Source organism: Canis lupus, chromosome 17, assembly GCF_003254725.2.
Source record: "Canis lupus dingo isolate Sandy chromosome 17, ASM325472v2, whole genome shotgun sequence".
Taxonomy (NCBI): domain Eukaryota; kingdom Metazoa; phylum Chordata; class Mammalia; order Carnivora; family Canidae; genus Canis; species Canis lupus.
In genome coordinates, this window is record NC_064259.1 from 49502489 (window position 1) to 49516226 (window position 13738).

The window sequence follows — 13738 nt, forward strand, 5'->3', positions numbered from 1 at the left end:
ACCCCCAAAATATAAAAACACTAATTAAAGGGATACATGCACCCTGATGCTTATAACACCATTATCTACAACAGCCAAATTATGGAAATAGCTCAAGGGTCCATCGATTGATGAATGGATAAAGAAAATGTGGTATATATAATATTACTCAGCTATAAAAAGAATGAAATTTTGACATTTGCAATAACATGGATGGTTAGAGATGGCTAGACAGTATTATACATAAATTAGAGAAAGACAACATATGATCTCACTCATATGGAATTTAAGAAAAAAACAAAAGAGCAAAGGGGAAAAAAGGGGGAGAGAGGCAAACCAAGAAACAGATTCTTAACTATAGAGAACTGATGGTTGCCAAAGCAGAGGTGGGTGGAGGTAATAGGTTGGGTGGGTTAGGGGGATTGGGGAGTGCACTTGTTGTGATGAGCACTGGGTATTGCACGGAGGTGCTGAATTACTATTTTGTACACCTGAAACTGATACTGTACATTAACTGGAATTCACATAAAAGCTTAAAAAACAAAATAAAATTGGGCAGAGGAACTGAACAGATATTTTTCCAAAGAAGGCATACAAATGGCCAACAGGTACATGAAAAGGTGTAAACCTCTAGCTCTATATATCAAAATAGACAACGAAGTAAAAAGGGAAACTACAGAGTGGGAGAAAATATTTTCAAACCATTTATCTGATAAGGGATTAAAATCCAAAATATATAAAGAATGCATACAATTCAATAACAAAGAAACAAACAAGTTAACATCCCCAAAATGAATAATCCAATTAAACAATGGGCATGCAAACCTCTAGCTCTATGAAAACCATGAGCTATCACCTGACACTTGTTAGAATGGTCATTTATCAAAAGACAAGAGATAAATGTTGGTGAGTATACAGAGGTAAGGTAACCCTTGTGCACTACTGGCTGGTGGGAATGTAAACTGATATAGCCACTATGAAAAACAGTAAGATTCTTCAAAAACTTAAAGGGTTACAGGGCGGGGGGGGGGGGGGGGGGGGGGAACTGGGTGACAGGCACTGTGGAGGGCACTTGTGGGATGAGCACTGGGTGTCATACTTTATGTTGGCAAATGGAATTTAAATTTTTTAAAATGTAAAAAAAAAACAACAACAACAACAACAACTTAAAAATAGAACTACCATATGAGCCAGAAATCTCATTTGTGGGTATATATTCAAAGGAAATGAAAACAGGACATTGAAGAGAGATTTACACTCCCATGTCATTATTCACAACAGCCAAGATATGGAAACAACTTAAGTGTCCATCTATTATATTATTCAGCCATTACAAAGAAGGAAATCCTGTCATTTGCAACAACACAGATGTATCTTAAGGGCACTATGCTAAGTGAAAAAAGAGAGAGAGAGACAAAAACTGTATGATATATATGTGGAATCTAAAACAGCCAAACTCATGGAAACAGAGAATAGAAGGGTAGTTATCAGGAAGTGGAGGGTGAGAGAAATGGGGAGATTGTGGTCAAAGGGTGCAAACTCCCAACTAGAAGATGAACATGTTCTGGGGATCTAAGTACAACATTGTAATGATAGCTAACAATAATATACACCATACACTTGAGAGTTGTTTAAAAAGATCTTAAACTACAAACAGTTTTCACCACAAAAAGTAAAGGTAATTATGTGACAGGGCAGAGGTATTAGCTAATGTTATGGTAGTAATGACTTTGCAATATATAAGTGTATCAAATCAACATGCTTCAAAACAACTTACACAATGTTTTATGTCAATTATATCTCAAAAAAGCTAGAAAAAATCCTTTTTTCAAGAAAGAAAAGAGAAAGGAAAGATTAAGGAAGGAAAGGAGGGAGGCAAACAGGGAACAAGGGTTCTTGGGAGAAATGGTTGATTGGGAGTGGGGCCTGGGGCAGAGTAGAGAAGCCAACATGGAAAGTGCTTTCAATAGCTAAAACTCGAATCATTTGAGTAGTATTAGATTATAATCCAAAGAATGAAATAAATTTTCCTGAATCCATACTGATGTACATGAATAACTAAAGGAATAATTAAATGGGGGAGGAGTAATAGCTCTTGCTTACAGAAAAATTCCACTTTATAATAGACATGAAAGAAATATAAAAACTCCATTAGAATACCAGAGTAATAATTGCTACAGGCAAGATCCAGTGATGAATGATAAAATTAATGATGAAAGTTTAAGCAGAAACAGGATGTTAACATAGTCTACCAGTTTCTCTCTCGAATATCTAGTATTTACATAGGAAAAACAGTAACTGTACAGTGCAATATCTTAGTAGACACCACTGCAGTCAAGTAATCAAGGTTAACATCACCAGTAATGCATATCAACTTAATGTGCTCCCTAATGAAATGCACTGAAAATGCATAACCTCAATATACTCCTGAGACATCAGGCAAAACTAAATAAAAACTTTCTCCAAAGTAACTTTTCAAAGTGTCAAGGTCATAAAAAACAAGGATGGCCACAGATCGAAGGAAATAAAGTAGACATGACAATTAAAATGCAAGGTGGTATCTTGGGTTGGATCTGAAGTAAAAAAGGTTCATTTCTGGAAAGAATCAGGTGAAATCCAAATCAGTCCATATTTTAGTTATAATTTTATATGAAGGATAATTACTTAGTTTTTGGTAAATGTTTTACAGTTAAGATGTTAACACAGAGAAAGCTTTGGTAAAGGACATATTGGCAATCTCTAAGATATTTTTCCCAATGATCTCTGATTCCTGGTATTCACACCCCTGTATGATCCCCTAACCCTGAAGTGTGGGCTGGAAATAGTGATTCATTTCCATTGAAGACAAAGGTGCAGAAGTAGTGAGGTTCACTTAGAAAGTGACGTTACAAAGACTATGACATTTCTCTTGGGCATCCTTCCTTCTTCTCTCATGCTCACTTAGAGGGGCATTTAGTTGCATATTTAAGCTGCCTTATGGAAGGAAGGGAATGATGTCTGGCCAATAGCCATGTGAACAAGCTTGGAAGCACATCCTTTCAATCAAGCCTTGAGATGGGACTACAGCTACAGGCAATAACCTTGTTTGCAACCTTGAAAGAGATCCTGAGCTGAAATGAAAGCACCTGGCTAAGCCTCACCTAGATTTCTGACTCACAAAACCCATATTAACATTGGGATAATATTTATTAAGCTACTACATTTCAGAGTAATATATGTTACACAGCAATAAATAGTTAATACAAGAAGTCTTCCTACTATTTTTGTAGCACCTCTGTAAATATAAAATAATTTCAAAACAAAAGTTTAAAAATAATACATATTTATGTATTTTATTCACATATATACATAAACACATGTATACAGATTAGTGTATATATGTATATTGTATAGTTTGAACTACTGCATTTTTTTAAAGATTTTATTTATTTGAGAGACAATGAGAGAAAGCATCAGTGGGAGAGGATCAAAGGGAGAAGCAGACTCCCCACTAAGGGGGGAAACCAACGTGGAGCTCGATCCTAGGACTCCAGGATCATGACCTGAGCCAAAGGCAGATGCTTAACCGACTGTGCCACCCAGGCACCATCTGAATTACTATGGACTCTGGAGTTGGACAAACCTAGATTCAAATGCCACCTCTAACATTTAATAATAACCATGCAATGTTGGGCAAAACATCTAATTTTAAAATATTAGGATTAGGATTTTAAAATAATGATTATATTAAGTATAAAATGATATCTGCATCTACTATAACAGCATTTAGTACATTCTAGACAGACGGCATTATTATTAGTTCATATTTATAGTCATCTATTATTTTCTTCTAATTCAGGGAATTCAACTCTAATTCAGTATTATAATGGTGAAAGTAGAGACTGACCCTGTTTTTTAGGCCCATATTCTAAATCACTAACTTTAAGAACTATAAGGGCCTTTCAACTTTTTAAGCCTTTTCCTTCCATCATCATCTGCATACAGGCACCAAAGATATTAAATGACCTGTCCAAGAGGAGAGCTGACAGAGGAGCTGAAAGCAGGGTTCAAGATTCGGGGAGACATTACCATGTGGTGAACAAGCTCTTGCTTTAAACAGACTGAACTAGACTGCCCATTCTGTTGCTTACAAACAGTATTACGTGTGGGACACCTGACTGGCTCAGGTGGTTGAGCATATGACTCTTGTTTTAGCTCAGGTTGTGATCGCAGGGTTGTGAGACTGAGCCCCCATCAGGCTCCATGCTCAGCAGAGAATCTGCTTAAGATTCTCTCTCTCTCTCCCTCTGCCCCTCCCTACCTTTAATAAGATAAATAAATAAATCTTAAAAAAAAAAAACAAAACAAAACACAGCACAGCATCATGTGAGGCAATATTGTCTGCTGGCAAAAGAAGCAGTATCAGTGTCTCAGTTTCCCAGAGGTAGACAGGAATACCATGACCTACCTCATAGGGTTATCATGAGCATTAAATGAGATAACATGTATAAGTCCCTCATTGCCACGACTACCACATGTAGATACTGAATAAACATTTTTCCCTTCCCTCTTTCCAAGCCCAGGGCTCTTCACTATGATATGATGCCTTCTCAAGTAGAAGGTGGAACATGAAACAGAGAGGGTAATTCTGTTTATCTGTATTTTAAAGGATTCAAAATGTAAAGCTGAATTTATGACAGTCTTAAAATTAGGCTGAATAATATAGCTCTAATGTATTTAGTTCCGACCTAGGTTTCCTTTCCTAGAACACACTGCAAAGTGGGACATCACATCAGCGCATTATATTGATAGCATTACCAATGATATTAGCCTTGATAACTTGGCTAAAGTGATATCTGCCAAGATGCTCTGTTGGAAAGTTACCTTTCTTTCATTGTAAATACTAAATATTTGAATCATGAAATGGAAACTAAGAGAGACGGGAGAGAGGAAGCATGCACAAATAAGCAAGAGAGTGAGCACATATGCACACATCCCAAAGCCTGGTCTTCAGCATATTTCCAATACAATAAATAAATCAGTAAATTGTACCACGGGATGATCAAAGACTCTTCCCAAAGTAATTTGATGTTCTGAAATAATTAATGCCAAGTCTTGTCAAAAGCCTTTTAAAATGATAAATAAGGGGATCCCTGGGTGGCTCAGTGGTCTTGCGCCTGCCTTTGGCCCAGGGCGCGATCCTGGAGTTCCGGGATGGAGTCCCACGTCAGGCTCCTGGCATGGAGTCTGCTTCTCCCTCTGCCTGTGTCTCTGCCTCTCTCTATCATAAATAAATAAATAAATAAATAAATAAATAAATAAATCTTTAAAAAATAAATAAATAAAATGATAAATTAAAACAAAGAAAAAAATAATAAAAATTAAAAAAAAAGATATATTACTTTCAGATGTTCTCTCTTATTTAGGAATTTATGCCTTAAAAGACTTCTAGAAGACTAGTCAGATACAACCTCCCCTAAGAAAAATCATACTACCTTTCCCAAGAACTTACATTTGCTTAAGTATTTAAAACCCTTTATCACAAATTCCATCAGCTTGCTTGTCATCACAATGAGACTCACCGATCTGCAGATACTGGAGTCCCTTCTGGACTGGAATATCCTTCCAAATCTGAAATGTTCACTTGTGTTTGCTTTGAGGTTACTATCTGGCTATTCTGAAAAAGTATGCTTTTCAAGTCCTGAGAAATATCATTACTATCTGGAAGAGGAGACTGTACAACTTGGAAGTCCGGTGAAGATTTAGGTCCTACAAAACCTAAAGATTCTTGATTCTGTGCTATAGGTTTACTGGCCAATAATTTGGAGGTTGGTTCCAATGATCTTGAAGATATAGTTTGTAGGTCAGAGTTAAACTCACTATTCATCCTTGTTTTAGAAGCTGGATCCAATGTGTGAAATCTTTTATCTAAGGTTCCACTATCCAACTTGGAAGGAGTCTTGGGATAAAGAGTTATACGAAAACAAGAAAGTGCTTTTCTATTTGAGGGTGGAGTAGATGCAGATGTAGATGTTACTAATGTACACTGACTTGGGGCTGATTGGGAGATCACATTATCGAACTTGGCTTCAACATTTATCATATTAGAAATGTATGATTTAAATTTATGTTGATTATTCTTTTCTACTACATAATCCTGAACTTGCGGAAGAGGGGAATGGTATTTTCCCATGTGATCTACATCTGGGGCTTTGCTCTGTTCAAAGAGCTGACGTTGTTCAAGAAAAATGGAAGAAGGAAGGTCTGAAGCTATATAATCCTGACCTTGAAGAAAGGGAGAGTGGTTTTCTCTCATCTGATGATCTAAATGTGGGGCTTTGCTTTGTTCAAAGAGTTCTTGTTTTTCAAGAAAAATGCGACAAGGAAGGTTTGGAGCTACGTAATCCTGATGTTGAGGAGGGGGAGAGTGGTGTTTTCTCACATGGTGATCTGCATGTGGGGCTTTGCTTTGTTCAAAAAGCTGTCGTTGTTCAAGAATAATGTGCGAAGAAAGATCTGGAGTTATAGTTACATTCTTCTCTTTTACTCCTAGTGTGGAACTTGGTCTGCTCATGCTAATGAAGGTATGGTTATCAGAAAAATGAACTTCCTTGACATTGCTACACTTTGTACTGGTACTGGGCTCAGAGTCACTGCTTTTAAAATCTGATCTTTCTAAGAATTTTTCTTCTTGCTGAGAATGTTCAACAGATAACTTTGGGCTTTGCCTGCTACTTTCTGCTAAAATAGTCACAGCTTTATCTGGTGAATGACTAACAATTTTAAATGATGAAGGGGAAGAGGTTCTCTGTTCTAGATCTCTGGGAGGATTTTGCTCTTCAGTGAAATGAGAATTAAATACCCCCACAGATGCTCCAGTACACTGGCTACCTTCAGTAACACCAACCTTAAGAACAGAGGAATCTGAAAAGCATTTAGAATGTCGGTGAGATGAAAAAGTGATGGAAGTAGTAAACTTTTTCATGGGTTCAGGGGGTAGCATTTGTGATGAAGAATGACAATCCATTTCTTCAAGTGGCACAGAAGCAGGTTCTACTAATTCTGACAGCCAAGGGTCTATCTTTTCATGGAATGGCATTCGAAGACCCTGGCTAATTCTGAAGTCATCAGCTGCAAAGTTTTGAAATGGGGAATGACTTCGTAACTGCAAGGAATTCCAAACTTTGAAATGGGGGTTACACTGGTCTAGTGATTTGGAAAGGTCGATGTGTCTGGTTCTCCATGATGATGGACTCCGTTGTCCTCTGATCATGTCTGAGGGGTCAGCAGATCTGAAAACACAAGGGTGACTATCCAATTGTGGTTGTTCAGCAGTTAGAGTCCTGAAACATCCTTTTTCATGGCTCTCAATAATAATGTGACTACATACAGCTTCTGGCTTGCATCCTATTCCCCGTGGACTCTGTAAACCCTAGAAGATATAAACAAGTTCTTACTTGAAGTAGTCCAAATAGTTATATAAAAACCAGTTATATAATCCAGGCTAAGATTTAACCACAAAGGTCCTGTTCATTTTTACAATAAAACAGGTAAGAACACAACAACAACAAAAAAAGACAGTTAACTATAGGATAAAATGGCTCATGATAACTAAGACCATATAGTTAATTCCTTCTAAAACTGTTTCACTAAAGTAACAAAAATAAAGACCACTATTGCCCTTAGTATTCTTACCTTTTTTCTTTTAGTAACAGAGGTCCCTTACCCTAACCTTTGCTGCTCACATGGCCACAAAGCTGGAGAGCTTTCCAGGTTCCTTTGTACCTAGGTATAAGTATGACTAGGTTTGGGCCAATGAGATATAAGCAAAAGCAGTAAGTGTAACTTCTGCTTCCTGTCCTTAGAAAATCAAATTCTTGACCTCCATGTTCCCCTATTACCACCATCATTACCATCGCCATTACTTTTGCCAGCTGAAAATGGTAATATCTAGAACAATCTCAGAAGCCATGTGTAAAAATGGCTTAGCTGCCAAGCCTGCTTGGGTCTTTGGATAACTTCAAGGAACAGAGCTCCTTTTCCTATCCTAGACTATCATATAAAAGAAAAATAAGGGGATCCCTGGGTGGCTCAGAGGTTTAGCGCCTGCCTTCGGCCCAGGGCGTGATCCTGGAGTCCCGGGATCGAGTCCATGGAGCCTGCTTCTCCCTCTGCCTGTGTTTCTGCCTCTCTCTCTCATTAATAAACAAATAAAATCTTAGAAAAAAAAAAGAAAAGAAAAAAATTCTATCTTATTTGGGCCATTGTATTTTGAGGTCTCTTTGTTATAGAAGCTTGGCCTATCACCTAATGTTTTACCAGTAAGAATAAGGAAAGGAGTATTCCTAAGAATAGGAAAAAGAATGAGTACTTCTTCCTGGAGTGTTGGATCAGAACCTAAAGCTACCATAAATATAAAATCTCTTTGAGATTTCTGTATTTTACCTATAAAGTTAATACTTGGCATCCTATTTGATAACAGCCACCTTTGATTTCAAATAAAAAAAACTAAAATTATGCTGTCACTTTTGACATAATGGAGTAGTAGTTGTACTTCCTATTCATCTTGTAAGTATAATTAAAAGTTCTAGATATTATATATAAAACAAATTTAAGAATCATCTGAAAGATGCAGAGAAGGCAGGCTGGCTATGGATTTTGGGACCTGAGGAATGACACGGTAGTGAAATCCTGGGTTTTCTTTTTATCTCATATATTCCAGATTTAGGAGCTAAAGAAGCCAGTAATACAGGAAAAAAGGGCATAGGCAAAGGCTCTAACAAAAACTCACGCTCATTAGCTAAAAAAAATAGTAAAAGTGAAGTCTAGCAAGACAGAAAACTTTTAGAACAAAACTGCTCTATTACAGCCAAACAACACAGAAAAAAACCCAGCTTTTTTCATATCACCAAAGGCCAAATGAGGAGCCTAAACCTCTACCCTTGCTAAATGATTACAAGACACCCCAACATCCAAGCCAAGGTATCAGAGATAGCCAACAGGACCCCAGGACCTATTTTTACCCTAGATGGATGGTAATGAGTTATATCCCTTTCTGTGGTATCAGCGGAGACCACACAGGGAGACTGGGCTTTGCCATTCAGCAGCAATGACATGCCCCTCTCTGTCCCAGCTCTAAGCTGGAAGAAAACTTTGCAAATCTCATATCCAATAAAAGATTTGTATCTAACATACATAAAGATGTCTCAAACCTTAACAGCTTAAAAAAAAAAAAAAAAAAAAAAGACAACCCAATTAGAAAAATGAGCAAAAACCCAACATTTCACTGAATAGAACAGAGATGGGACATAGGGGGCATAATAACACGTTCAACACGATTAACATTAAGGAAATGCAAATTGAACTACAATGATTCTGCATCTACTGGGATGATCATATGGTTTTTATCCTTTTGCATTTTAATGTGATGTATCATGTCAATTTATTTGCAAATACTGAACCACCCTCGCATTCCAGGAATAAATCCCACTTGATCATGTGAATGACTTTTTAAAATGCATTGTTAGATGGAATTTGAATATCTTGTCGAAGATTTCTACATCTATGTTCATCAGAGATACTGGCTTACTGTATTCTTTTCTGTAATGTCTTTATATGATTTTGGTATCAGGGTGTGATGCTGGCATCACAAAATGAATCTGGAAGTTTCCTTCCTCTTCTACTTTTTGGAATAGTTTGAGAATAGGTATTAACTCTTCCTTAAATGCTTGGTAGCATTTACCTGTGAAGTCATCTGGTCCTGGACTTTTCTGTTTGTTGGGAGTTTATGACTGATTCAATTTCATTGCTACTAATTGGTCTGTTCAAAGTTTCTGGGTATTTTTTCTGATTCAGTTTTGGAAGGTGGTATGTTTCTAAGGAATTTATCTACTTCTATAGGTTGTCCAATTTATTGGCATATAATCTTTAATAATATTCTTATAATCCTTTATATTTCTGTGGTATCAGTTATTTCTCCTCTGTTTCTGATTTTATTTACTTGAGTCTTCTTTTTTTGATAAGTCTCATTAAAGGTTTATCAATTTTATCAATCTTTTCAAAGAACCAGATCCTGGTTTCATTGATCAGGTCTATTGTTTTTTTAGTTTCTATTTCATTTACTTCTGCTCAAATTGTTAATTTCTTTCATTTCACTGGCTCCAGACTTTGTTCTTTTTCAGATCCTTTAGGCATAAGGTTAGGTTATTTATTTGAGATTTTTCTTGCTTTTTGAAGTAGGCCTGTATTGCTATAATCTTTCCTCTGAGAACTGTTTTTGCTGTATCCCAAAGATTGTGTTTTCATTTTCATTTGTCTTCCTGTATTCTCTGATTTATTCTTTGATTTCTTGGTTGACCCATTCATTGTTTGTAGTATCACATTAACAAGAAAAAGAATAAAACCAATATGATCTCTCAATAAATGCACAAAAAGCATATGATAAAGTACAACGTCCATTCATGATAAAAACTCTCAACAAAGTAGCTCTAGAGACAATATACCTCAAAATAATCAAGACTATATATAAAAATCCTAGAGCTAACATCATACTCAATGGTGAAAAACTGAGAGTTTTTCCCCTAGGTCAGGAACAAGGTAAGGATATCCACTCTCACCAGTTTAATTCAACATAGTACAGAAGTCCTAGCTACAGAAATCAGACAAGAAAGAGAAATAAAAGGCATCCAATTGATAAGGAAAAAGTAAAACCTGCACTACTTGCAGATGACCTAATAGTATATATCGAAAATCCTAAAGACTCCACCAAAAAACTACCAGAACTGACAAATGAATTCAGTTAAGTAAATGGACACAAGATTAATATATGGAAATCGGTTGCATTTTTATATGCTAATAAATGAGGTAGCAGAAAAAGATATTAAGAAAATAATCCTATTTACAATTGCACCAAAAATAATAAAATTCCTAGGACTAAAATTAACCACAGAGGTTTAAGACCTAGCTCTGAAAGCTATTAAAAACACTGAAAGAAATTGAAGATGACATACAACGAAAAGATATTCCATATTCATGGATTGGAAGAATTAATATCGTTAAATGATACTAAATAGTGAAAGACTAGATGCTTTTCCCCTAGGACAAGAACAAGACAGTATGTCCATTCTTCTTCCTGTATTCAACATCATATTGGAGGCCCTAGCCAGGGCAATCAGGAAAGAAATTAAAGAAACCCAAATTGGAAAGGAAGAAGTAAAATTGTCTCTCTTTGTAGATGACATGATTTTTATACAGAAAATTCCAAGGAAACCACACAAAACCACCTAGGACTTAGAAACAAGCTTGGAAAAGTTGCAGGATGCAAGCTCAATATACAAAAATCAACTGTATTTCAACATACAGTGAACAATCCAAAAATGAAACTCAAGAAAACAATTCTATTTATAATAGCACAAAAAATAAAATAGAGTATATTTACCAAAATAAATACAAAACTAGCACACTAGAAAACATTGTTGAAAAGGCAGTATTTCTCATATTTATCTATCGGTTCAAGACAATTCCTATCAAAATCCCAGCTGCCTTTTTTTTTTTGGCAAAAATTTGAAAAACATATCCTAAAATTCACGTAGAAATTCAAGGGATCCATAGCAGCCAAACCAACACTGAAAAGGATGAACAAAGTTGGAGGATTCACTTTCTGATGTCAAAACATACAACAGCTAGAGTAATTAAAACAGGGTAGTACTGGCACAGGATAAACATGTAGATCAAGGGAACTGATAGTTCATATAAATAACATTTATGGTGATTTGATCTTCAACAAAGGAGACAAAATCTGTAGGAAAAGAATAGTCTTTTCAATAAACAGTGCTAGGACAACTGATTTTTCCATGTGTAAAAAGAATGAATTTGCATTCTATACCTAAAAATTATCTCTAGGCAGCACTAGTATATAAAATTGTATAATATATACAATTGTGTACATATACAATTATATATAATACATAAAGATAAAAATGTATCATTATATGTAATACGTAAATTACATAAAACACAAATACATACTAAATTTAAAACTTCTGTCCATCAAAGTACACAATCAACAGAGTAAAATGGCAACCTACAGAATGGTATAAAATATTTGCAAATCATATATCTGATAAGGAGTTAATATCTGGAATATATAAAGAACTCTTACAACTCAAAACAAAACAAAATCCCTAAAGAATTCAAAAATGGGCAAACATCTTAAACAGACATTGCTCCAAAGATGTACAAATGGCCAACAAGTACACAAAAAGATGCTTAACATCACTAATCATCAGGGAGTTCCAAGTCAAAAGCACAATGAGATACCACTTTACATCTGTAAGATGACTATTATTAAAAAAAAAAAAAAAAAAAAAAAAAAAAAAAAACACCAGAAAATAACAGGTTGGAGAGGATGTGCAGCAAAATTAGAATCCTTGTGCACTGCTGGAGGGAATGTAAAATTGTGTAGCTGCTGTGGAAAAATGGTATGGCCATTGTACAAAAATTTAAAAAAGAGAATGACCATATGATCTAGTAATTCCACTTCTGGGTCTATAGCCCAAAAAATTAAAAAGCAGGGTCTCAAGGAGATATTTGTACACTTATGTTCACAGCAGCACTATTTATAACCAATCAAAAAGAGGAAGCAACTCAAGGGTCCATTGATGGATGAATGGATAAACAAAATGTGGTGCATACATACAAAGAATATTATCTAGCCTTAAAAGAGAAAGAAATTGACACATGCTACATGGATGCATCTTGAGGACAATAATGCTAAGTGAAATAAGCCAGTCACAAACAAATATTGTTTAATCACACTTTTATGAGATACCTAAAGGAGTCAGATTCATGGAGAAAGAAATTAGCATTGTGGTTGCCAAGGGTTAGAGAGAAATGGGAAATAAGTTATGGTTTAATGGATGTAGTTTCAGTTTTACAAGAAAAGTTCCAGAGGTTAGTCATACAACAGTGTGAATATTGTTAACACAATTGAATTGCATACTTAAAAATAATTTAGTATATTTTATGTATATTTTATCAGAATTTTCAAAGATAAATTTTATTTTGCCTCAAAAGGGATCACAAACCTACATATAAGAACTAAAACTAACTTCAAAAAGAGAAATCTTTGTATTTCTGAGTTATGCCACAATTTCTTACTATGATAACCAAAAGCATAAGCAATAAAGAAAAAGTGTATATCGGATTTTATCAAAATAAAAAACTTGTAAAAAAAATAAAAATTAAAAATTAAAAAAATTAAAAAACTTGTGCTTCAAAGGTCACCATCAAGAAAGTGAAATGACAGCACACTGAATGGGAGAAAATATTTGCAAACAATGTATCTATTAAAAAAGACTAATATTCAGAATTAATAAAGAACTCTTAACCTCTTTAAAAAGACAATTTTAAAATGGGCAAAGGAAGGGGAAAAAAGTGCACTTGTGAGGAGTACTGGCTGTTGGTATGAAAGTGCTGAATCACTATATTGTATGCTGAAACTGGTATTAATACTGTATGCTAACTAACTGGAATTTAAGTAATAAAATAAAACAAATAAAAAATAAATTAATTAATTAAAACAAAATGGGCAAAGGATTGGGATAGAAACATTTTTACAAAGATAAACAAATGACAAGCACATAAAGAGATGTTCATTATTACAATAAAATTTTCTATTTTATCATTAGAAAATAAAAAACACAATGCTACTTTACATCCAATAGAACTACTATAATCAAAAAGAAAACACAACTTGGAAAGAATGTGAGAAATTGGAACC

General features: G+C 35.1%; 1 protein-coding gene across 1 annotated transcript in view; it reads right to left on the reverse strand.

Moving 5' to 3' along the window:
* The window catches only part of ALMS1 (ALMS1 centrosome and basal body associated protein), a 215606-nt gene that overhangs the window by 106284 nt on the left and 95584 nt on the right, over positions 1-13738 (reverse strand). Inside the window, exon 12 of the mRNA XM_035700716.2 lies at positions 5541-7390. Within this exon, the coding sequence (XP_035556609.1) occupies positions 5541-7390 (1850 nt within the window). The remainder of the gene's footprint in view (positions 1-5540; positions 7391-13738) is intronic.